The 27,458-nt window shown below is 38.3% G+C and overlaps 1 protein-coding gene across 1 annotated transcript; it reads right to left on the bottom strand.

Moving 5' to 3' along the window:
- Positions 1 to 4,030: 4,030 nt before the first annotated feature.
- On the bottom strand, positions 4,031 to 26,591 carry LOC753176 (multiple epidermal growth factor-like domains protein 6). Its single transcript, XM_030972650.1, has 16 exons — positions 26,227 to 26,591; positions 24,213 to 24,311; positions 22,094 to 22,194; positions 20,854 to 20,949; positions 17,354 to 19,610; positions 16,912 to 17,007; positions 16,348 to 16,509; positions 15,385 to 16,037; positions 14,284 to 15,057; positions 13,857 to 14,071; positions 12,891 to 13,126; positions 11,439 to 11,624; positions 10,745 to 10,932; positions 9,820 to 9,937; positions 5,099 to 5,270; positions 4,031 to 4,232 (listed from the first exon to the last, which is right to left on the bottom strand). Exons 1-16 carry the CDS (start codon positions 26,373 to 26,375, stop codon positions 4,092 to 4,094), a joined length of 5,643 nt encoding a protein of 1,880 aa, XP_030828510.1. The 5' UTR covers positions 26,376 to 26,591; the 3' UTR covers positions 4,031 to 4,091.
- Positions 26,592 to 27,458: the final 867 nt, after the last annotated feature.

The raw sequence follows: 27,458 nt of genomic DNA, 5'->3' as shown, positions 1-27,458 counted from the left end.
GTTAGAAGTGACCTGATACAGATCAAGATTATGTGGACTGATCTGTATTTATACACACTCTATGACGCCTCTATTCAGCCCCGTCTCTATTTGTGTTGCTTATTCATTGAAACCAAAATCACAATTATATAATTTCTGTCAGATCAGCCTTGACGACAGATCGTTGGCTGCCGGAAGGAAAACCGTGAGAGCTAGTAATGTCGATGACAATAACATCAATTTTGTGGGCAGCCAACCCAATGCTCATTGTACGATGTAGCTCAACTGTAATAGCCCATGAAATAATTATTTAAAAAAGTCTTTCATGTAAATCACTTTGCGGGACTTTTCTGATTTGATTCTAATCCTTTTTCAGTATTATAGTAGTACATTACCAATGATATTCATTAATACGGTTATATTCTATATGGTTCCATTGTCCCGTAAGCCATGCCACTAATGTTTAAATAATACATCCCTTCATACAGTTTCTTCTCCATTTCAATAATACAGTCAGTATTCAAAGCACACCTCAAAACAAGACAAACATTGTATTTCTGCTGCTCATAAAGTTATTTTGAAATAGAAGAGATTAAGAGGCCGCTAAAATGAACCCATGCATAGAAAGTCGATGAATGATACTGAATTGTTCACAAAATTAAATGTCCCAATATCTACAAATTTAACCCTATAAACCCGGGGCCGAAGGCTAAACTGTTTTTTTTACATGGACTATCTATAGTACTTGCGTATGCGCAAATGGTCATTTTCCTCGACGACATGAATATACGAATTATTTCGTCAACTTAGTCAGCATCATAGCTATTATTTTAATGCAGGCGCGGAGCTAGGATCTTATTTTAGGGAGGGGCGGTGGTGAGCAAGCGAATCACTTAAAGAGCGCGCGAAGCGCGCTCATTAGGAGGGTGTGGGTGATAGGTCTCCCTCCCGCGCGAAGCGCAGAAGCTTAGACGTTTTCTTAAATTATTACGAAAAGAAGACGATTTATTGTGCCGTTCTCGACTGTTAATCCTTGTCTGAATTCAGTGTCTCCCCCTCCCTCGCAAAACGCAGAAGCTTTGACGTTTCATTAAATTATGAGAAAAAGCAGACGATCTGGTGTATTGTTCTCGACTCCTAATCTTTATCTGAATTCAGTTCTTCCCATCCCCGTTTTCAACTCTTATTAAGCCCAATTGTCTGAATTCAGTTTGCCCCTTTAGCGCGAAGCGCGGAAGCTTTGATGTTTCCTTAAATTATTAGAGAAAGAAGACGATGCGTTGTACCGTTCTCTACTCTTAATCCTTGTCTGAATTTCCACAGGAATGAGATGGTGAGGTCTTAGTTTGAAGATTTTTCATTTTTGTTTAAATAATCGAGTCTGAAGTGAAGACTACGCTCTAATCCCATGCTTTATTACCGGGTCTTAATTTGGAAGATGGAGGGTTTTTTTTTTTTATTTAAAAAAAAACTTTTGAATAACCGGGTCTGGAGGAAAGACTACGCTCAATACTCATGTTCATAATTGAATGGCGTAAATATTCATAATTGAATGACACACGCCCTTAAAACTAAAACAACAACAACAACAACGTTCTTCCACAGGAATAAGATGATGGGGTCTTAGTTTTGAAGATTTTTCAAAAGTTTTGAAATAACCGGGTCTGGAAGAAAAAATACGCTCTAAGCCCATGCTTTATTACCGGGTCTTAGTTTAAAAGTTTTTTTTTTTTTTTTTTTTTTTTTACTTTTGAATAACCGGGTCTGGAGGAAAGACTACGCTCAATTCTCATGTTATTCCACAGGAAAAGGATTATGGGGTCTTAGTTTTGAAGATGTTTTAAATTTTTGAAATAACCGGGTCTGGAGTAAAGACTGCGCGCTATACCCATGCTTTATTACAGGGTTTTAGTTTTGAACAAATTCAACAAAATATCACTTGAAATTTATTACATTTGTGGGTAAAGTCATTATTACATTTGTGGGTGATTCAAAATTATTACATTTGTGGGTAAAGTGGTTATTATATTTGTGGGTGAAATTATTACATTTGTGGGTAAAGTGTTATTACATTTGTGGGTGTTATTACATTTGTGGGTAAAGTGTTATTACATTTGTGGGCGTTATTACATTTGTGGGTGTAACACCCCCCCCCCTAGGCAAATCGTGGGGGACGTGTTCCCTCTGTGCCCCCCCCCCCGGATTGACGCCCATGGTATTGGTAAAGTAACATTAGCGGATTAAAGTCTAGAGTCTACTTACGACACGATCGGTAGATTTATATAAGAAGGCAATTCACAAATACATCTGAAAACTTTTAATGACAATTTAAAACGTGGAAGATGATATATAATCTTGGCGTTTTTATTCAAGGCAACTGAAGTAGAATTAAAATGTTGAGCAAAATTAATGTATTCGGAAAATTCTTAAAGTTAGTATTTGATTTACTTCCTAAGTATTGAGCTATTTGAACTCAGGAAATGATTTATTGCCTGCGAAGTCCCAATTTGTACGAAGCCTATATAATATGGCAGTGTGCAACTAAAGCACATCTTCATTTGTTAACAAAACTTCAAAGCAGGGTAGGAAAGTTACTTCATAATCGCATACTTATTTTTGTTATATATGGTTAGGTGAAATATAAAAGATCGAGCATAGGACATATACATGATGATCAAAGTTGTACACGACCTTATAACTAAATACATGGCAAATACAAATACAAATCATTCACGTCGCTCTAAATAAAATCTTAATCCCTCGAGACCGTGAAGTCCATTGCATTTCCAAAGTCTAATTTGTATATATATAAAAAAGAATGTATTATTTCATCAATCCACTAAAAGATTAGTTTTCTCTCTATGTCCTTCCGCACTTAGAATTTTTTTGTACACTCTTGTACCCCATTTATGCGTTGTTTTTATTCACACATTTGCTCAAATGACACGTAAATTACAGACCACAAAATGTTTAATTGTTTAACGAAAGTACGTGACTATCAATGATCCCATGTAGAAAACATTCATTCAAACAATGTATTTCGTAGATACAACTGAAATTGCCACTCTTTAATCAATCAATGCGGTGAACAATTTGAAATGATTTTTTGTTTCGATTGGAAAAACAAGTCAACGCAAAGCGGAGCACCCCCTCGCCGGATACAAATGCCTTGAATACAACAATTAGCCTGTCATTCGAAACTGATCACAGGTTTATAATGATCATTATCATTTTGAAGAAGAAAAACAAATAGAAGCAGTTCGAAAGGTTTATTACGTGGTACATAAGAATGTATGTATTGTTTCTTCGGGTTGATATATTTATAGTTTGAAACTAACATGATTTTGTTCTACTGTTCAGACATTAGAATTATCATGTTAGGGTAGGGGGGTGTCTATTGGAGTCATACATTTTGATGGAAGAGATATCAATCTCTAAAAAGTTCAATGGGTGAAAAAATGTACATCGATATCTATCCATAGAGATTTGATGGTTGTTGGTTGGTCTGGTTTTAACTGTCTGCTAAGTAAGGATGTGTTTATATGCTTATAATTTAAGAAAAGAAGGAACCGACCGCTTTGGATCCTCTCCGATGGACTAAATACTCAACTAAAGGGCACTAGCGCATCGACTTGGTTTAGAACCTGGGACCTCCCGGTTACGAGCCCATTGCTTTACCACCGAGCCATCGCGCCTCCATTTAAATTGATGGTTTGTCTGGATGGCCACTAATCATCGTGCACCGATGGATCACCAAATCATCCGCGGAAAAAAAAATCGATCTTTCTTCTAAAGAATGTTTATGATGTAAGGCGCCAATCGACGTAACAGAGTAGGTGGGTCGAAGTTGTAATTATTAGCATTTCATTTTTAAATTAACTTATCTTCCAATGTAACTCTCTCCCTTTTTTACGATCCATTTTCTGTACTCTCTTTTCTGCAATCGATTCCTTACTAATTTACACGCAAGAAACGTAATATATATTAGCATGTTCCTACAGTGACTTGTTTTATCACAAGCCTTGATTTCCAGCCTTTCGCCTCCTTCTATTTATGTTTATCGTATTGTATCGATAATGTGAAGTAAATAATAGATTTCAAATCAAATTCAATTATTTAAAATATCCCTCTGGTAAGATACAGCGAAGATGATCGGTATAACCAACGTCCCGAATCACATCTTCCAGCCATTCCCCGTACAACCACTGGGTGCGGGACTGTGACACTTGCGAGCAGGTATACCACACTTCGACCTAGGAAGAAAAGAGATATAGATAGAGAGAGAGAGAGAGTGAGAGAGAGAGAGAGAGAGAGAGAGATGGAGAGAGAGAAATAGAGAGATGGAGAGAGAAAGAGAATGATAGAAAGATAGAAAGAGAGAGTGAATGAAAATAGAAGAGGCAGCATGAAAGAGAGAAGGTGAAACAGGGAAAGATATGAGAGGGAAAGAGAGAGCGGGTACAGGGAGGGGAGAGGAGAGGGGGAGAGAGAGAGAGAGAGGAAGAGGGGTGGGGAGGTGGAGGTGGAGGTGGAGGGGGAGTGGTTGAAGAGAGAAAGATGGTGGTTAGGATATTGGTCAAAAATATGCGAAACAAATCCTAGTTACTATTGATATAATTTAAAAAATGCCATGAATATGTAAAATTTTGTTTTGAAGAAATCACCGCTAATTTAAATCTTTTCTCCTCAAAGTACAAAATACATTAGTCACGTTTGTTGAAACAGGGGAGGGGCACGGGGGGGGGGGGGGTTGAGATAGTTACACTTAAACACATATTTTTCCTCTAATCACGTGGGGTAGGGTTAAGGTTAAGGTATTTACCCTTAGGTTCAGTGTATGACCTTTCCTCCTTATTAACGGATGAACAGGGGTATCTTGAACCCAATGATTAGCGTATGAATTAGGCGACGTCAACTTTTCGTGATCGACATAATAATGCAGATTTTAGAAGGTAGGGACTCGTATGAGAGTTAAGACCCTTCACCAATATACCACGGTGCTCTTAGTTACATGCAGTCCAAATAATTTGTTTTTAAAGCAACAAACAAACAAATAAACAATCACACACGCACACACATGCTCGCGGACGCCCACATACACAGAACTCTATTTGCTTACCGAAAGCGTAGAATTATAAGATTCTGGACTTATGCCATTTGCTTGGAGTATGTTAATACAGAGATTTGTGTGATCTGTGCGAGCTGTGAAATAGCGATCACTTCTGCTTCCAGAATGTTCCATCCATACTTGACGACAAGTCACTCCATTAGGAAGACGCTCCCTATCAACACTGTATAGAAATAAAATAAGATAATAATGACTCTTTTTGCTAGCATAAACAGTTAATAAAGGTGATAGCTATTTCAGCTACCATTAACAGTTTGCAAATAAAATAACTAAATTAGTTAACTCCTGCTTCCAATTTGTTCCACCTACGTTTCAGTGACGAAATGTTATTACAGTGACACGCTCCCTATTCCTAATATTTTGATACGTTCATGATGTTTATTTTATTATGAACGAATGAATAAGTAAATATATAGGTATACAAACACATAAATAAATAAATATATAATAATAGTTATAACGATGATGATGATGATAATAATAATAATAATGATATTTATTTATTTATTTATTTATTTTATTTATTTATTTAAAAATATTTATACAGGATGACAATATCAACCAAGGCTGTTTTTCATATTGGTCCTGTATATACATACATGGTAAAATACAAACATTGAAATACAATATATCAATGAAATACAAATATCATTGAAATATGCAAAACATGAATAGATTAATGAATATTGAATAATATAACATTTTATAAAATAACCAGCAACTGGATACATATATTTACATTCAAAGGTTTACCCAGGATCACAAAAAGAATGATTTGAAACAATGTACGAAAAAGAAAAAAAAAAAAAAACCTCACAAACTTGTATTTATTAAAGTAGGGTAAAAAAATATATATATACACACATCCATGAGGATATTGGTTATTTACAACATTAATGAAAGTACAATCTTTTATAAAGGTATTTAAATGAAGAAATAGATGTAGAATTTTGTAAGTTAATAGGTAATGAGTTCCAGATAACTCCTCCTGAGTACATAAGACTGTTCTTAAAGCATTCTAGATTAGGTTTTGGTAATATTACATTTGTTTTGTCAGCGGCTCTAGTATTTAAGTTATGTCTATCGCAGACCATTTCAATAGCATTACACAGATGTGTTGGTGCAATACCATGTACAGATTTATACATTAAAACAGCTAAAAAATAATTTCTCCTATCGTCAAATGATTGCCATTTCATTAATTTTATTAAATCATCACCTCTAACATTTTCATAGTCATAGTTGGATGTAATTATACGTGCTGCTCTCTTTTGTAATCTTAAGAGTAACTCTTTATTTTGCCTTGAGCAATTTCCCCAGACTGTGCATGAATAGTCAATACATGGTAAAATAATTGTATTATACATGAGCTTTAAGGATTTGACATCTAAAAATTTGGACATATTACGTAATGAGAACAGTTTCATAGAAATCAATCTGGTAAGTCTTTTAACATGAATATCCCAAGTAAGGTGTTCATCAATTTCCACCCCTAAATATTTAAAATTATGAACCTGTTCCATTTTCGTTCCATCCATGTATATATTCAAGTTATATGCTTTACGTGTACTTAAAAGCATAATTTTGGTCTTTTCAGCATTAACTTTTAAATTATTCTGAGTATACCATCTATGTATTGAATGAACATCATTTTGTAACAATATGGTTAGTTCATCAATATTTTTATGAGAAGTATATATAACAACATCATCAGCAAACATATTACAGGTACATGTCTTCAAAGACTGAGCTATATCATTAATAAAAAGTAGAAATAAGATTGGTCCGAGGACACTCCCTTGGGGTATTCCATTTGATAATGTCTTTGAGTTTGAGAGTATACCATGACAGAAAACCATTTGTCTCCTTTCAAACAAATAACTACTAAACCATTTCAACTGTTCATCCTTTATACCATAACATTGTAGTTTCTTAAGTAATAATTTATGGTCAATTGAATCAAAACATTTGGAAATATCTAAAAAGCACGCAGCTACTAATTCTTTTTCATTAAAAGATTCCAGCCAATCATCTATAGTTCTATGAATACATGTATTGGTTGAATGGTTGGGTAGAAAAGCTGATTGATCAATAGAAATCAATTCATTCAAGCGAAGATAATTCAATAATTGTTTTTGGATGACTTTCTCTAGAATTTTAATTACATGGCAGGTTACAGATATTGGTCTATAGTTGGTTGGATCATCTTTTTTTCCCTTACCCTTATATATAGGTGTTACTTTTGATATTTTCCAATCAGACGGAACTGAGCCATTTCTTAGACTTGCATTATATAGTAAAACCAATGGTTTAGATAGAACTGATGCTCCAATACAAAGCAATTTAGAATCTACATTAAATAGGTCAAGATTACTTACATTTCCTAATTTGCATAACAATTCATAAACAACACTTTCCTTTAGTCTTTGAAATTCAAAACTATAAATACACTCTGGATGTTTCCAGCTAAAATCGTCATTTTTTGGTTTATTCATTTTTCCAACTGACGCAAAAAAATTGTTCAATTTATCAGCACTTAATTCATTAGGCAATACATCATTTTTACGTTTCCTGCCGGTGATCTTATTCAGCTCACGCCATATTTTTTTACTATCTTTTTTACAATCTCGAATAACATCCTTGGTATAATCCCTCTTATTATCACGTCTTAATCTAGTAATACGGTTTCTTATGCATTTATAATCTTTTTTTATTGCTGGGTCGATATTAGATTTCCTCTTTAAAAAATCTCTTTTATAAATCAATTGGACTAATTCTTTTGAAATCCAGGGACAATATCTTTGTTTCATACGCATAGTTTTAAGAGGTGCATGTTTGTCACATACCTTAGTAAAAGTTGATTTCCATTTAAACCATTTTTCATCAATATTATACGTATCATCTTCAAAATCAAGATTACTGGTATCAAAGCTTCTTTTTAAGTCCTGTAAAAAAACATCTCTATCAAATCGTTGATAATCACGAAAAGTAACCTCTTTGTGATTATTATGTTTGGTCATTGAAAAATTTATGCATGTATAGATGAGATAATGGTCACTTAATGAAATCTTTGCAACATTGGTGACAGCATGTCTTTCAGGTATCGTAGTTAAAATATGATCTAAACATTTTGAAGAATTGCTTGTAACCCTAGTAGGCTTCAACACTAATTGTGTCATGAGAAATAAGTTTTCAATCAAATTAATTGGATTATTACATAAATTATGGTCTAAGATGTAATCATAATTAAGATCACCTAATATTATAAGTTCCTTATTTTCTTGTGACACCTTTTCTAATACATCCAATAGATTATTAAAATATGATACATCAGCATTTGGTGGTCTATAAATACAAGACATCAATACTTGTTCATGATTAAGAAACATTTCAAACCAAATACCTTCCAATGAATTACTTATTAGATCATGTCGCAATGTGTATGGAATAGATTTTAAGATATATACACAAACACCACCACCTCTTTTCTTGTTCATAGTCTTTGGTCTATCCTTACGATATTATTATAATAATAATAATAATAATAATAATAATAATATCAATAATAACAATAATGATAATGATAACAATCCCTCTACTTTCATAAAACAAAAAAAGGATAAAGGTGACATGATCAATGCATTTAAAATATTGTTTATTAAAAGCCAAGTTGAATAACATCGCAGCATGGAATCTCAATAGAGATTATTTTTACTTAAATTGAATTGAATTGAATTGAAAATTTATTGTCCCTTACGGGAAATTCTTTTTTCACTGGATTAACAGTCTTTGTACATATATACATAATACAGGAACAATACATAATACAGTAATTATCAAATGTACATCGTTACAAACGTAGTTACATTTTGAAAGTGATTGTTGCAATGGAAACGGAACAAAACGAATACATGATTGCAGTATAACATAAACATGGCATTCCAGGTGAAAAATTCGAACATTAAGCTCGCTGTTTATTTGAGAATATAGGTGGGTTTAATATTATGAGCCCTAGCGAAAATTAAATTCAGAACAAAATATAAGTTGAGACCAGTATTTACGTTTGAGTTCCAGACCTCCGGGCTTGTGCATTGAAGTGGTGAATGGCGTTGGGAACAAAAGATTGCCTGAAACGGGTTTTCTGTGTGCGCGGTGCGCACAAACGTATGCCTGAACGGTTAAATTTAAAGTTCTCGTTGAGTGGGTGGGTATCCTTTGCATATTAATTTTGGCCAAAATGAACTCGAAATGGGTTCCCTTTACTCAGTCATCCATCTCCTCTTCATACCGAATAGGAGGCGCGATAGGTCAGTGGTAGAGCAGTGATCTCGTAACCGTAAGGTCCCGGGTTCGAAAGCAAGTCGATGCACTACTCCCCTTTAGTAAGGCATTAATTCTCATTCGTTAGTCCTTGGTCGGTCCCCTGGTTACTTAATTACAAGTTTACACTTGCTTTCTTAGCAGTCAGGTAAAACTAACAAGCAGACAAAAAAGAATACTATGCGCAATAGTGAAAAAGCATTCATCATTCTTCTTATTATTATTACCATAATTATTAGAACTATCATTATTTTCTTTATTGTTGCTATCATCAATAATAATACAAATTATTATTATAATAATTACAATATATTTATTACTATCATTGTAATAATAATACTTATAATCATATGATACTATTGTCAGTTTTAGTAGTAGTAATCGTAGTATACCGTATAGATCTGCACTCGAAGATCTGGCGCTGGTCTTTAATGTCGATATAGTTTAGAACTTCAGAACAGGTAACGGATTTCCCCGCGATGGTTTGGCTAGTCCTAAAACCTATCAGGTCTGCGATTCAATGAAGAAAAATAGTAAATACATGATGAATGGTTATACTGATTTCACAAAATGAAAATCTTTCTTACCATAATAACTTTTTATATTTTCCCCTTTAAATTCATTTGAACGGTGGTTAACATACCTTTGTGGATTTAGAAAATCTTGAAAAGGCTTTAATACTTTATACTGTAATTATTTGCTTCAAAACAGAGGGGGGAAAAAGGTTGATTTTATAAATCAACGACCACAAATGAAACATTTACACCTATAATAAAGTGTCAAGTCAAAATAAATTGTTTTCCTATCTCGGTTTTCATCACTTTTGGCATAAAATATTCATTGGTAAACCTTACTACACTTTTTGAGTTAATAGTGTTTCTTAATTAAATTTGCTATGAAAATCTCGTAGCAGGCATGATGTTTTTTTTTTCTTCTTATTTTTTTCTTATAACTGTTTTCTTTAAGAGCACACAACTTATCATCATACACGCTGCACACGATTTTGACCTCGTAACTACACGCATTATTGAAGGTAAATCGTATATACGCCAGTAATTGAACGCAAGGTTTGAGTAAGAATTGTTTTGAGTTGTGACTGAATTTATGTTCTCGTGAACACTTTTGTTATGCTCTTGCAAAATGAGAAAATTTGAGTTGAAATGCATGAACATTAAACAATATATGCACTTTTCAATTTATTCACTTTTTGTATGATATCTCTATCACAAGGCGCTTCAAGGGGTTGCGCTTATTGACTGACACGATCTTACGTCAGGCACATGACGACTCAAGTGTAGCGGGTAGTTTTAGCATTACCTCTGATTTCGCATGAATCTCCTTGCCACCCCTCGGCGCAGATGCAGGTCCCATCAACAGGATGACAAGTGGCCTCATTGAGGCAATAACAGGTCTGAAGACATCCCAAGCCGTACTTGTTGCCATCGCACCGATGTTGGCAATATGCCCCATCCCAACCAGAAGGACAGGTACAGCTCCCGTCAAATCTGAAGGATCAACAATAAGAAGATGGGGAAAAACCCAAAGGAACTAAGAGAAAAATATGAGAAAAACGTGAAGTAATAAATGTAAGGCGACCTATGCCAACATTTAGGGTTTTAACAAAAATTAAAAATAAATTACAAACAGAAATAGGTGCAGAAAAGAAAGATGATAATAAAGAAGATGAAGATGGAGAAGAATCGGAGAATAAGAAAATAAAGCAGTAGGAGGAGAACAGAAAATTGAAACGAACGATATGAAAATGAGATGAAGAAGATAAAAAGATGATCATGAGGATGACGGAGAAGAAGGTACAGATAAAATAATTAGCAAGTTAAGGAGGAGGAGAAGAAGGAGAAGGAGAAGAAGAAGAAGAAGGACACAAAATAAAAATAGAAGACGCAAATTAATGCCGAAATTAGTGAATAATTTCTGCTGGTCGTTCAAATTTTAATTAATTTCAGTGAAATCTGCGAAATAAATAGATAAAAACTATCTACTGTTGACTTACCCAGAACATGTTCCGCCATTTTGGCACCTGCAGATTTCCGTACAACGAGCTCCGTAGAATCCTTGTGCACATGCCTGCTCACAATAGGCTCCTGTCCAGCCGTTCAGACATTGGCAAGATCCGTCGAATGAAGAACAAGTAGCCCCATTTTCACATGCACAAATCTGCTGACACTGGACGCCGTATCTACAACAACAAAAAAAGGAAAAGTTCTAAAGGCGTAACAATTTATCTGACACAATTCATTCAAAATTTTGCATGAAATCAGTTATGAAATATTTCGTGAGTTGACATTTTAAAGATTTTGCTGTTGCTACGGCCACGGTAGCCCCGTTTGCCCGAAATGTAGTCCTTCGTGGGATTTTTGCCATCTTTTTCTCGTTATTCAAGTTTCGTTAGGTCTTGCCATGTTTCCTCACGATATCAGTGACGGGCTGTGAGAGGGAAAGGGGCTGCTGCCCCGGAGGCGTCAAGGCTCACTACGGTTCGGCCCGCGGTCTACCACGGATGCCGTTCCCTCCCGGCCCGTCACGTTCTGATGGGGTCCCTCACGTTTCTCATGTTCTGTTCAAGGTCTGAGACGCTTAACACGTTCTGTCACGGCTGTCTACGGATAAAACGTGGAAGCCGGGCAACTTTGGAGCACGTTTGTGCCCACGGTGTAAAAAGAAGGTCTCCCAAGCAAAAGCAATTATTGTATCCTGAGACTACTAGGCCGTGTGCGCCGTATCCGACTGTAGTAGAACGCACTGCGCCGTAGCGCAACGGGCGCGTACGGTAAAACGTCCCACTACAGACCGCCTCCAAGTTTTGATACGACCTATTACATACTGTTACGTTTTGTTGCGTTCACCCCGTTTTACTACGGCCTACTAGCTTTCTCTTCCGCACAGTGACTGCCGTGGTAATTTTGTTGACACGGCCTGTCACGTTTGCCCATTCCGCCCCCCCCCCCGCATTGTCTCACGTCCATGACACGTGATTGCCGTGGCCGCCGGGAACATAGTGTAAACGTAGCATAACGCTTTGCTGAACATGCTGAAGAATAGGGTGCCTACTTTAAACGAAAGAAGAACGTTAATAGACACACTGCACAGACTTATCAGTACATTAGGAACATATCCTTTATTATTCGTATCCTCACTAAATTAAATTAGCATGAAACCATGTAAACAAACCATGGACCTAAATGATGTAAATAAGAAGCCATCCAACTGCGTCAGAATTTGATAGTGCCCGTTGCACACGAAGCGTTATTTCGATATTACCTGTGCTAATGAAGCATATGAAGGTAATTAGTGCATGCATCATTAAATCAAGGCAGTGTTTGTATTGTTCATTTCCATTCACTTTTGTACGATATCGCTTATATAATTATGTCACGTCTTATGTCGGCAGATTAAAAATTTGATGACGCCTCGAGTGCATCACGCCTTACGCTTATCTACCTACCGATCGTTCCGACATCCCACATCACATCTCACACCGATCCATCCTGGAAGGCAGCTACAGGTTCCATCAAAACGGTTGCAAACGGCCGCGTTTTCACAATCACACCTGAAGGCACAGTTGGGTCCGTATACTCCGGGGATACAAGGTGTATCACAGAGTCTGCCAGTCCATCCTGCCGTGCAAGTACAAGATCCGTCGCGGCCATTACAAGTCTGTGTGTTCTGACATCGGCACACCTAGGAGTTGTCATAAAAAACAGTTTAGACTAGTGGATGCCAAGCCATCAAAACACATCTATATAAGTTTTCTTTGGTCTGTAGAAGTCTAATTTTTCCTTGAGGGTAGTATGTCGGTTGAAAGAGGTAACTTAGTCCAGCTTTTGCGAAAATTACACGAACGCACTTACAGATGCATGTTCTTGAATTTATCAACGGGATCTATTAAAAAACATTGAAAAGCATGAATTAAAATGTTTCATCCAATAATGTATAGTCTTTTAACACGACCATTGAAGATCGTGATTTCTGGTAACATTACCATGAGCCATAGTTCTATTAAAAGATCTTATATTCATGGATGAAATATAATGGATAACCTCCGTATGTCACAATGCACGGAATTGCCCTTATAATCATGTCTACATTAAGCAACTTAATCAGCATTGATGCTGCTCTTCCTGAGGGCCCTGCAATCAGCTGTATCCCAGCGATTTCTAGGTGCTCTTTTACACTTGATTGGAGAGTGTTAAATGTGTATTGGTGTTTTTCCACATGATGTTAGTGCCGGGCTAGGATTAAAACCCTAAACTATTGTATTGAGAGTCAAGGGAATGAAACCTAACTAATGTCCATGTTGAACCACCGGAATTCCGACCTCCCTAAAATTTCAATGGTAATCCTACTCCACGCAGTCACTTATTGCACTTGAAAGGTGATTTTAAAAGAAAAAAACGCTGAAAGAGATTACCTGTGTACAGTCGACTCCATAGCGACCCTGTGGACATGGCGTCTGACAGCGATCTCCTGTCCAACCAGCCTGACAATGGCAAGCTCCGTTGAATCTATCACACTGAGCGCCATTTATACAGTCACACTGCTGACGGCAGGATGGTCCGAAGTGGCCCTCATCACATGGCTCGTTACAGTATGGGCCCATCCAACCAGCTGAACAACGGCATTCACCTACCATAAACAAAAATGTGTTTGTAACATTTTAAGAATTTATACACTCTACTACTCACGGTCACTTACTAGTAGTTGACCAATATTAATTACACAATGATTGATATCATCATTTTCAGAAAGTATGTTGGTCCCTATGGATGATAGTGATTAAAGTCACAAAACAAACGCTGCTTATGATTATTTCGAAGAAGTTAACTTAGAACTCTCACCTGTAAATCTATTGCAAATCGCTTGATTCCTGCAGTTACACTGCTCAGAACATCCACGGCCAAATCTATCAATATCACAAGGAGTGTTGCATGTTAAACCCATCCACCCATAAGGACATTCACATCTTCCCGTGAAGCGGTCACATCTAGCGTCATTCTGGCATCTACACTGGTTGCTGCAGGAGGGACCGTACCGGTCGGGCGGGCATTCCAGGTGACACAACAGGCCTGTCCATCCCGGGGTGCAACGACAGCTTCCATCAAACCTAGAACAAGCGGCTTCGTTTTGACAGTTACACTCTTTCTCACATTTAAACCCGTAGGTACCCTCTGGGCAGTGTTCGTCGCATGACAGTCCAGTCCATCCTGGGCTACATAAACATTCACCCGAAATAGCGTTACATCCAGCTTGGTTCTCACAGAGACATGTACCACGGCAGCCCGGACCAAAAGTGCCTGGCAAACACGGCTCGCCACAGAGCAATCCCATCCACCCTGCACGACAGGTACAGGATCCATCAAACCTGTCGCAGAGAGCAGAGTTTTGACATTCGCATACGCCGCGACAACCTAGACCATGTTGACCTTGAGGACATTCCTGGCTGCATAGTTCGCCTTGCCATCCTGCAAGACATCTACACGAGCCATCAAACCGAGAACAAAAGCCTTCATTTCTGCAGTCGCAGTTTGAGTCACACCCTGCACCGTAGGTTCCACGTGGACAAGGTGTTGTGCATGACGTTCCTGTCCATCCCTCTCCGCAAGAACATTCACCTGTAAAAATAAAACGTTTTTTGTAAAGCAATTTGAATCAATTATTTGAAATAGAGCTAAAGCTAGGTTAATCATTTCCAAACTATTTGAAAGCGCATAGAGACGTTATTTTATAACGTATTATGCTCTTTACAAGAACTGAATATTATTATTATCATTTTAGAGGAATCAAGTGATAACTTTTCAAACAAACATTTTTTCAAATGTATATAATTATCTAAACAGACTCTCTTTATTCATGTTAACAATTTTGATATTTCACCGAGACTATAATATCTCCCCATCTTTTTATCATAATGCCCTCACTTTATCCAGAAATATTCATACCTGTAAATCTGTTACAGGTTCCTTCATTCTGACAGGAACACTGGGAAGAACAGTATTGTCCCCATCGTCCAATAGGACATGGCTCATCACAGAGGTCACCAATCCATCCTGGAGGACAGACACAGCTTCCGTCGACAGGTGAACACTCTGCGCCGTTTCTGCATGCACACAACTGAGAGCATTGGACACCATATCGTCCACCCTGACAAGCTATGTTGCAAATGGGGCCCATTGAACCTGGAGGACAAATGCAAGAGCCATCGCGGATGTGACAGACGGCACCTCTCTCACAAGCACACCTACTAGTGCAATTGCGACCGTACCATCCATCGTCACATGGAAGTTGACAGTGCTCTCCGGTCCAACCAGGGCCGCACTGGCAAATGCCAGTGAAGCGAGTACAGAGGGCGTCGTTTTCACAAAAGCACAACAGCGTACAGCCTGGTCCCCATTCGTCGATGCCACATGGCGTGTTACAGTATACTCCTTTCCATCCAACTGTACATGTACAGGAGCCGTCGAACCGGTTACATACTGAATTGCGTTCACAAAGACAGGTCTGGGCGCAGTCAGGTCCATAAGACCCGGTCGGGCAGGGGGTGTCACAGATCAGCCCTGTCCACCCAGCCGGACATGTACATCTACCGTCCAATCTGAATTATAACAGAATGTAAGAATATGGTTTAAACTTAAACCAGCGCCTAGCTTTTACAAACGAATGATACCTGTATTGAGCGAAGAGGAATGAGATAATTCAGTTGTCAAGAGGTCCAGATGATTACAAATTATTTAAAAAAAAAGTCCTCAAAAAAACAAAACACTTATTTTGACACGTGGATTCGAAGACCAACATTAACTTCCTATTGGAGCATTCGATCAAAAGAAGACGGTAAGAATTTCTTCATTCTCAAGATTTGAATTGTTTACAATGGTAAAGGTATAAGCTCATAAAATGCCAAATACCTAGAGCACGCAGCACCGTTTGCACAACGGCAGCTCAACCGACAAAATGGGCCGAAGCGATCCTCTGGGCACGGCAGGTCACACCGTTCTCCCATCCAGCCGGATGGACAGTCACAGGCACCATGGATGGGTGAGCAGGCTGCATCATTAGCGCAATCACATCTAAAAGATGATCCCCAAAAAAGTTTAGTTTGAATCAATGCTCGTTTTTTATGTTGAGAAAAATCTTTACTTGTGTATTACAATGTAAAACCTAACATTCTTCGTATTATCTATAATACCATAATCATTTCTTCTTATACAGCGCATTATCCAATATCACCCAGTTATTACTAAACGTCTTCGGCATTGGCATTAGGAAATGTATGTAATGCTAGGCTATCGATTTGAGTGTATCCAATGAACACCTGGGTAGAGAGTGGCAAATATAGATTACCGCCATGCCAAAGTACAGAAGTGTCGCACCAGGGTTCGAACCCGCTACCTTCACATCTACAGTCAAGTGTTTAAACCACTCTACCACGACAATTCTATATTTATTTTTTAGATGACATGAAATCTTACTGCTCTGAGCATTCTGGTCCAAAGGTCTCTTGGGGGCACCTTCGATCACATCGATCCCCCATCCATCCTGGAGTACACTCGCAACTCCCATCAATCCTGAAAAATAAAAAAACCCATAATTTTATAACATTACATGAAACAATAAAAACATTAATGCTTTATGTGAAACCATTTCTTTTCCTTTTTATCCTTTGTATCTGCTTTAATTCCTAATTGCAATTTAACATATCATTTAACGGCAGAAGTGGTTTGCATGGGGGCCTGAAAAATAAGCTACACGTGTAAAATATATACCTTGCTGGAAGAAATAAATTACATATACATTGTAAATATAAGGAAAATAAAAGAAAATGGAGCAAGAGGAAAAAGTAGCAAGGAAGAAAGATAGATGATAAAATTGACAGATAAATTGAGGAAATAATGTACGAAATATCAACTATACCTTGAACAGACAGCCCCGTTCTGACATTGGCATCGGCTTCTGCAGTTTGTTCCATATAAGCCATCGGGACATGCTTCGTCGCAATTGACTCCTGTCCATCCTGGCAAACACAAACAAGAACCATCGAATCGAGAACAGCTGGCTGCATAACGACAAGTGCAACGGTTCACACAATCAGGGCCCCATGTTCCATCGGCGCAACTCTCTTGACAAAGATCTCCCGTCCAACCAGCAGTACAGGAGCAAGAGCCATCAAACCTGGAACAGTTACCATTTCTACAGCGACATAGTATCGAGCAAGAGGGGCCATGCCGTCCGGCAGGACAAGGGGTGTCACAGGATAGACCGTGCCAGCCTACAGTACAGGTGCATCGACCACTGAACCGATCGCAAGATGCTTCATTCTGGCAACGACATACACCCAGACAATCTTGTCCAAAGAATCCATCCGGACATGGGTCATTACAGAAATTTAGCCAGCCAGGTGGGCAAGTGCATACACCAGTCACTGTATCACACTCACCGCCATTTCTGCACCTACACAACTGAGAGCAGTCGAGTCCATAGTAGCCATCTGCGCATGGTCTGTTGCACAGTGGTCCTTGCCATCCGGGAGTACATGAACAAGACCCGTCTATGTGATTACAAGAACCACCGTTTTGACACTGACATCCTTGAAGGCACTGGCTTCCGAAGCGGTTGCTAGGGCATGTGCTTTCGCATACCTCACCTTCCCAGCCCGGAGGACAAGTACATATTCCAGTCACATGATGACAAGTTCCTCCATTACGGCAAGGACAAGTTTGTGAACAGCCACTCCCATACCACCCATCTGGACATGGCGTCGAACAAGTTAAACCAATCCATCCTGGGTTGCAAATACATTGTCCAGTGACATGAGAACAACCTAATGCATATGAACAATCACATTCCTCGAGACAGTTCAGACCAAAAAATCCCTCATTGCATTCATCTGCGCACGTCAAACCGGTGTACCCAGGGGCGCAGGAGCAACGTCCGTCAATATGGTTACACTGCGCATTGTTTTGGCAACGGCATGGGAGGAGACATCCATAGCCAAAGAAACCTTCATCACACGGTTCAGAACACCTCAGAGCTTGCCATCCTGGAGTGCACGAGCAGGTTCCTAGGGTATGATCACATTCTGCATCATTTTCACAGCGACAGACGCCAGCACAGTTTTGTCCAAAAGTTCCGTCTGGACAGCGTAGGGAACAGAGGGGTCCACGCCACCCTGGTTCACAAGTACAGGAGCCGTCTACGTGATGACAAGATCCACCATTTCGACACTGACAACGTTTATTGCAGTTTAGACCGTAACGACCAATTTGGCATGGGTCAGTACAATAAACGCGTCGCCATCCTGGCTGACATGTGCACGTACCATCTACTGGGCCACAATCAGCTTCATTTTGACACAGACAGAATTGTAAGCACCCATTTCCGTATCGACCTTGCGGGCATGGTCGGTCACATCGAGCTCCACTAAATCCCGGCGAACACCGACAAGTACCATCCACATGGTTACACAAGGCACCATTCTCACAGTCGCAGCGACCCTCACAGTTTCCCCCGAACGTTCCCAATCTACAAGGGGTCGTGCAGTCATCTCCAATCCACCCTGGTTCGCAAATGCATTCCCCTGTAACATGGTGACAATACCCTATCTGACAAGAACACACCCCTGCACAGTCCTGTCCAAATGAATCCCGAGGACACTCGTTGGCACAGGTCACACCCATGTAACCTGGCGAACATATGCAATTACCATCTTCATGGTGGCATCTTGCCCCGTTTTCACATACACACATCCCGCTGCATCCCAATCCATAGGATCCCTCCCGGCATTCATCTTGGCAGAACTCGCCAATGTAGCCAGGAGCGCACGAACACGTTCCATCGATAGGATCGCAGACGGCTTTGTTCCGACATCGACATGTCCGAGTACACTCCGGTCCATACGTCTCGTTCTGACACTCTTCACCACAATACTGTCCTTTGAAACCAGCGCGACAATAGCAAGTGCCGTTGACGGAATCGCACGAAGCACCATTCATGCACATGCATTCCTTTGAGCATTCATTGCCATAATTGCCGGGGCGACATGGACTCGCACAGTTGACTTCAGTGAAACCGGGAGGGCAAAAGCAGATCCCATAAGCTGCCTGACAAGTACCCCCGTTTTCACAGAAACATTCTTGCAGGCACTGCACGCCGTAACGATTTTCAGAACAAGCTGTAAACGGAAAAGGAGAATATAAGTAATCAGGCGAAAAATAAGCATTCGAAAAATTTATTTTAGGACATAGGCCTATGAATAGTCATTCCTTTCGAATATTATTTTCTTAAAGTGATTCATCTCTATGATAGCAATGGACTTTTCGAATTTATTGTTATGAATATCATTAATATGGTATTATGACCAATCATTTAAATGTATTCCTCATATGGACTTCAATTCATGTAACACCATATTTTGAACGGGCGCCTTTAAAACATTTTATTTTTATTTTTTTTCACTGTTCAAGGGATTTTGTGTGATATTAGATGTGGAGAGTAAATCCTGGAAACATGTCGATGCCCTGTACTTCAAAACATGTCCTAGGCTTTCTCCATCAGCGGATTTATCAGACAGACCATCTCAGTGGCATACGCAGGATTTTTTCAAGGGGGGGGGGGTTAACATTTTGAAATCGGGCAAAAATTTCGCAACGATTCAGCCAGCCGCTGAATAAGCCGGGGGGGGGGGGGTAAGAGGACATATATTTTATTTTTGGGTCCCAACAATTTCGCAACGACTCAGCCAGCCGCTGAATAAGCAAGGGGGGGGGGGGGGTCCCAAAAATGTCGCAACGACTCAGCCAGCCGCTGAATAAGTGGGGGGGGGGGGGGGTAAGAGGACAAATATTTAATTTTGTTTTGTCCCGAAAAAAAACAAAAAAAACATTAAACCTCAAAAGGGGAGGGAGGGTTTAAAAAAAAAACATACACATAAACAAAAAATCAAGGGGGGAGGTTTAACCACCCCCCCCCCCTGCGTACGCGCCTGGATCATCTCATACCTCAGTCACATCAAAGAAGACCTGCACCAGATCAACACCAGACTGAACAAAAAAATTACATTTCCTGTATGGCAAAGAGTCGTTCGGTTTGGAGTTGGTGTGGAGTCTGTTTCTTCATAGACGTCACATTGGATAATAAATAAGGCCGGAAGTCACCTACGCCTCGAACATCGAATCCATGTTGCCAATCAACTCACGTTTTTAAAAAGGTCGTAAGTCTCCTACATCTCAACCGCCTGTACTTGATACTAAACAACTTGTGCTCTTGATTAACGTCGCAATGGGTCAGAATAGAGGCGTAAGTCACATACGCCTCGAACATCGAATCCACGTTGCCAATCGAATCACGTTCTTAGTAAGGTCAAAATCCCCTACATCTCAAACATCTTATTCATGTTAAACCCTGATGTTACTCACATTCTTGACAGACATCACCGACCCATCCAGGAATACAGGCACAGTGGTTCGGTGCAATACAGCTTCCTCCGTGCTGACAGGGCTCGGAGCAAACAGCTGTCAACGTAACAATATCGTGATATTATTAGATGAGATCGGACTTGAAATCCCAATTATTTTTTTCAAAAAAGTGTAACAATAGCATTGCATTATGGGCATCGCCGGTTTCTGGAAACCTTCGCGAGTACACTAGGGACTTGTTACACTAGGGACTTGTAACACTTGTTAAGGCACTGGGCCGTGCCCGGTAGTGCCTTAAAAGGACGTCACATTACCTTAAAAGGATGGCATACGTGGCGGTCCACGTTCTCGTCGTGTAAATATAAAAGTCCCTATTGACATCCAAATGAAACGCGTGTTAAAAACGCGTTTTCGGCGATCTTGTGCTTATGGCGGTTACGTAAAACTCTGCTTTACTCTGGTATTTCAAGTTATAAAAGCCAGTCGCTATGCAGAGGCCCTAGTTATCAACTATTCCGTTCACCGTCTACGCGTAATGGCATATCTACGGATGGAATCACTTCACATAAATTATATGTTGCTATGTCTACTAAGCCTTTGACAAGCTCATTATTTAGAATCGTCATGCTCAACTTTTGTTCAAGATGTTTGCACGAAATTGTGGTATACACGTCTGTTTTATGAAGTGTTATTTTTTACCAATTCACGAAGGCAGCTTCCACGTTTTCCTATGGTTGACATAGTTAAACGCTGTTTTGCCTGTTTATACTCCTATATTCAAACACCTTTAAAAACAACTTTTAATTTTTTTTGGGAATTTATAGAAGAAACCATACACGGTATTTAATATGTTGTAAATTCAATCTAGTGCATCTAAAGCTACGGTCACAAAGGTTCGTACGAACGTTAATGTCGTACGAATCTCCCTGTTTTTCTATTGTCTTCCCGAATTTCCATTGTCTGAAAATCGCTCGTACGGCGCTCGTAGCAGTTCGTAATGGCATTTGTGACCGAGGCATAAAGCTACGGTCACAAAGGTTCGTACGAACGATTATTTCGTACGAATCTCCCTGTTTTTCCATTGTCTTCCCGAATTTCCATTGTCTGAAAATCGTTCGTACGGCGTTCGCAGCAGTTCGTAATGGCATTTGTGACCGAGGCTGAAGGAAATGCATTTCCCCGTAAAAATTATCTAAACGGTATGGGATATATCATCAAATACCAAAGTGTTGGTACTTACGCACACACTGTCCACTTGTGTTGGTGAAGCCTGGGCAACATCTTGACACCAATCGGGTTGCTTCTTCAACAACTACCTCTTGTTTGTAGAAGTATACTGGTCTGGATGAAAGAAGTAGCAACAAGATTGCAAAGACTAATTAAAAGCCCCTTTCACACCGGGTCATACGTAGAGTTGCATAGTGTTGCGTACCGACTAAGTGGAGCGTACGCTGCCCTACGCCTGTTGTACGCAATCGTAAGCCAAATGCATACGCCGTAGGTACGCGGTGCCTATGCACAGGGTACGTAACCATATGCCATCTTACGCCAGCCTATACGCATAACCTACGCAAGCACTACGCCGAAGCAACATTTTTTTCATGAATACGCAGCCTAATTTCGGCGTAGGCCTAGTCGGTACGCCACATTACGCAACTCTACACAGATCCGGTGTGAAAGGGGCTTTAGGAGAAACCAACCGAAGGGCCATTTTTAGAGCCCATTGTATATCCCATAGAAATCATATTCGGATTACGTAATACGTTATTGTAGTTGATGAACAAGGCTATCAAAATTGCTTCCTTATTTAAATACATTTATATGGTTTTTAAGTGATCCCACAGATTAATAAGAATGTAGCATATGAAATCAATTATCTTTTAGTAATATACTATTTTCATAATGTTTTCAGATTTATACAAGTTTACCTAGCAACAAGTTATTTCGTTCACCTCTTAAATATGTTCAAATTCAGAAGGCCGTTAACTCTCTTTTAAAAAATATGATTGAATACCCCTCTTGTTCCAAACAGACGATCATGTATTAACGTACCTCAATATATAGTCAGAATCCAAATCTAATTAGGGACATTAGTTATATAACGGGCAAATTATATATTAAAACAATTTGGGGTGAGGGGCGGCCTTGGGGTTTTTGCACTAATTTTGTAGTTGTGCCTCTCTAAATTCATTATTTAGACCTTATAATCAATAATTGTTAGGAGGCTTGAGGGCTTGAGGAAAAACTTGTTATGTCAATAGTTACGAAACCTCTAGAGCTGCTACTGCAATACCTCCTTTTTATATTTGATATGGGAACATGAAGTTGTCCTCGTTCTCATAACAATACCGTAACTATTGACATAACAAGTTTCAGTTCACAATCAGATGTTTAGAACATTACTTATACAAGTCACAATATTTATAGTCTCCTCTTACTGCTTGCATAAAAATAAGTTTTTATATTGTAGGTTATACCCTGTAACCTGGATATTGTGAGTTCATAAGTCACGATAAAAACACGAGCAAAATAGACAAATAAAGTGGTGTGTACAGCGTATGGAGCAGGTGTATATCCTTCCCTTATAGCCAGCCCTCTCTCGATGACATCGGTTTATTCCGCACCCTTATCGAATTGATTTCTGCCTACCCCATCATAAACATTTTGAATAAATTTGGAAATGAAGGTAAAATCTTATTTGTTTCAGTTGACGAATAATGAGGTACATGGATATCTACAGAATATATTATTCCTATTTTTGTAAATTAATGTCAATTTTACTCTAATTCATCGAACCAATTCTCAATATATTGTATTTTAATGTATATTCAATTTGGCTGCTATTTGAATGTATGTTTTTTAATCCATAAACCATTTAAAATGTTTTCAAGAGATGTCAAATTCATGAGCAACTTTTTATCGTAAGATAACAACTCATTCTTTTGTCCTAATATTTCTTGACTTCTACTTTCTATTCAGGAGTGTTTTTACGAAAACTATATGAGTTGCAAGATTTAGCATTAAAAAATGGACGTTAAGTTATTCTTGTTCAAAATAATAAAAAATAATTAACAATGATTATAAAAGAACAGCAACCTAATCCCATAAAAAATGGAAAAATAATTGTGGAATTTATTTCCATGTGGCAGATTCAGGATTCTCTTTTGCGCGAGTATGGGGGGGGGGGGGGATTTCGAAATTCTTTGACAGGATTATCACATTTTCCGGTGCCATTTTTGGTTTAAAGTTGTTGCCGTGGCACGTTTCCCTTTTGTACTTCATCATAGTAATTATATCAGATTTTTTTTTCGGAAAAAAGGGAGGGGTGCCGCCGAATCCCATACGCTTCTGAAACTCACCTATGTCGAATGCACGTAGATGTTCCTGCCCAGCCACAACGTACATAGTACGCATCTGCTCTCGATACTTTAACCTCCTTCAATCGTGTGAAGATGAACCTTATGATAGATAAAAATTAGTTAAGATATATATTGAAAGATACCATCAATATACAAAAGTGTAATAATCATACCAATTAAGATTCGGTTAACTGCCGTCTAAAAGTTTTTTGTAGGTACGCTATGCGTTGTAGTAGCGATCGTGGATATTATATACATGTATATATTTGTTTAAAAAAACAAAGCTTAACCAAACTCGTGTTAAGTCCTAACTCACAGAGGGTATGATTAACTAGACTGAAAGTTAAATAGCCAATATAATTGTTAACGAATGGAAAGGTTTTTAGTGCAGGCCTACACTTAATTGCGACATTCATGCACTGACATGATATCTTTTACCTTGATTTCTTTTAACCATGTGGATTATTTTATGCAATATCTTACTCCCTTTTTTTTTGGGGGGGGGTGGGGGGTTATTAGAAGAAGAAAAAAATACTATCAAGCAAAATATCTATTTAAATTATCGATTTTTTACTGATTTTTGCATGCAGTTGAAACAGATCGGCACCGTGAGATATTCATGCATAAACGTTATGGTACACATTATTTCTAAACTGATTATGATGGATGGGTAATTAGATATAGCATGCATTACTGACGTTGTTAGATATAGGATTAAAATGAAAAAGAGAGAAAATTAATCATTAAAAGTGATGTCTCCAATTGTTGATTTTGTTTTCTGGGGGAGGGGGATTTATGCTATTTCTAATTTTTTGAATATTTTAATGTTTTTTTATGATGTGTATTTTTGTTTTTTGTTCATATTTTCAATTACTAGACACGATACGGTGCTCCTTACTCGGTTGCAAATACACAACAGTGCCAAAACCTCAATACATACAAAATGGACAAGTTTCAATTTTGAAGTAACGCTTTAAAAACAAAAAGCTCTCACTTATCAGTATAGAAGAAAAATAATGGTTGACAGTTATTTTTAAATTTTGAGTGGGAAGTTCAATTACGATGTACACACGAAAAAGATATCACTGCCATGATTAAAACGCTAAATATAATGCATTTAGCCTTTCAGAAAGTGTTGCAAACAATTTGAGGCCGGTATTTAGGTAAACAGACAACATCCGAATAATGTATGCATATTCATTATATTTATCTCTATGAGTTAAAGACCTTAACCGATGAAAATACAACTTTATATCAATGGATAGCTGAATTGAGTTTAGAATTTTAAAAAATATCAAGGAGTGAAAAATCTTTTCCCTTTCAGTATTGCAAAAGAGCAAATTTAAACCTCATTTCCCGCACCCCTCCACAGTGTGGGTCAACTGGGGTCAAATTTGCCACAGCTACGGCGACGAAATTAAACACGCCTATCATATCGCCTGTAAAGCTGAGGCGATGAGCCGGGTTTAATTAATGTAAATTCAATGTGAATATGTGTACTCCACATAAGATGGCTAGTGTTCAGGTCGACAACTTCCGATTTTCAAAGCTTTAGTTTTGGGGTTTTCTGAGAGAACTGTAACTCCTCTGACAGGGACTGAAATAGCATATAGGCTTACTCGATATTATTGTTTTATATGGGTTATAAGCTTTCAATTGATATACAATTAATCTAATTTTATTTTCATTTCAGACAGAAACGTTAATGGTGAAAAATAAGGATTCGAAGAGTTTATTGCCAAATGTCATGATCACTAGTGCGTAAAAAGAACGCAGTAACGCCTCCTTCCATGTAAAAATATTACCATCTCTCTATCTCTCTCTCTCTTTGCTTGGTAGATGTACCATGGGAGGTACATACTCTAGACTAGAGAGTGTGATGAAGTTACTACAATGAAGTCGTTGGAAATAAATTCTGGCAAAGGTGATATATTCATATTCTCGCTGCTTTTTAATATGCATATTTGCAAATGCTATCCCTTAATTCTTTACTCACGTAACGTACGTTACTCACTTTTGGTCGTAATGACACACGCCGTAGGGTTGCGTTACAGGACAGACATCACTTCCCCTGGGTCCATATACAGCATCATTTTGTGCTGAAACGAAGAGTTGAGCACTCACGAGGATGACAAAAATCGCAATTTGAATATAAAAATTCATCCTTCCCAGAAAGTATCACAAACTGTAGGTGATCACCAGGAAAATGAAAGGGAGGCACACACGCGAATAACAAGCAAGCCCACCAAAAATGAACATGTCTACTCTAAAGCTTACCGAATATAATGTCTGTAAAATTTGAAGATCTCACGAGTATGGAGATCTAAATCATGCATGTATGAGTGTCTGAGAACATTTTCGAGCAGTGTAAGTGTAGAAAGTGTTGTTTTATCGAATGAATGTATCTAAATATTTCGAAACATCTACCTTTATTTTTCCTTTCTGTATCATTTCAAGGGCATTGTACCTCAACAATGTTTATAGATTCTTATCACTTTCAGTGTGCGTTGGTATGCATTACATTTTGGCTTCTGTTGGTACATTTTATCTAACGGATACTTGAGATACACTTGATGAAAAGAAGAAAAAAATATTGAAATGTGTTTCCTGTGTGCTAACATTAAATAAGCAATTTGAGAAGAAATTTTGATGGATGAGGGAAAAGAAAGAATGCAAATTGTAAAAGAAAATAAGGAGGAATAAAGGTAGGATGAATGGATCAGTATGAAATATGTCCAGGATATCAATCTGTCTGAATGTTTATCTGTGTCTATATTAATATAAAATTTGAATTTTAAGCAAAATTATATCAGTTCCTCAACCATTCAGACCTGTTAAATGTAAAATAATTGTAATTCATACATCGTGAACCCCAAGTATTCGTTTCATTACTGGGTGTATTTGAAAATATAATATACTTATCGTACCCCATGTTCCCTTTCGCCTTCTTTTGTTCTTTTTATTTATATCTTTCTATTCTGCTTTCTCCTTCAAGAGCCCTTACTTGTATACCACCCCTTTTCACGCCACCCCTTTAAACGCTCCCTCTTAATAGTAGTTTAACATTACTATATCTACACCACAATATCCATGCATGCTTAACCCGTCTTGATTTCGGAAAGGGTTAAGGTGTCTTGGATTCACCGACTTTTTTTCGTGCAAACTTTAATGGGATTGACTTCATGAAATATTATCTCGACTCTAATTAATCAAAGCATTTTGTTTTCTTTCAGTGACTATCGCTGC

This window comes from Strongylocentrotus purpuratus, unplaced genomic scaffold (assembly GCF_000002235.5).
Source record: "Strongylocentrotus purpuratus isolate Spur 01 unplaced genomic scaffold, Spur_5.0 spur5_scaffold_6, whole genome shotgun sequence".
Classification (NCBI taxonomy): Eukaryota; Metazoa; Echinodermata; class Echinoidea; order Camarodonta; family Strongylocentrotidae; genus Strongylocentrotus; species Strongylocentrotus purpuratus.
This window is presented reverse-complemented; position numbering and strand designations above follow the sequence as displayed.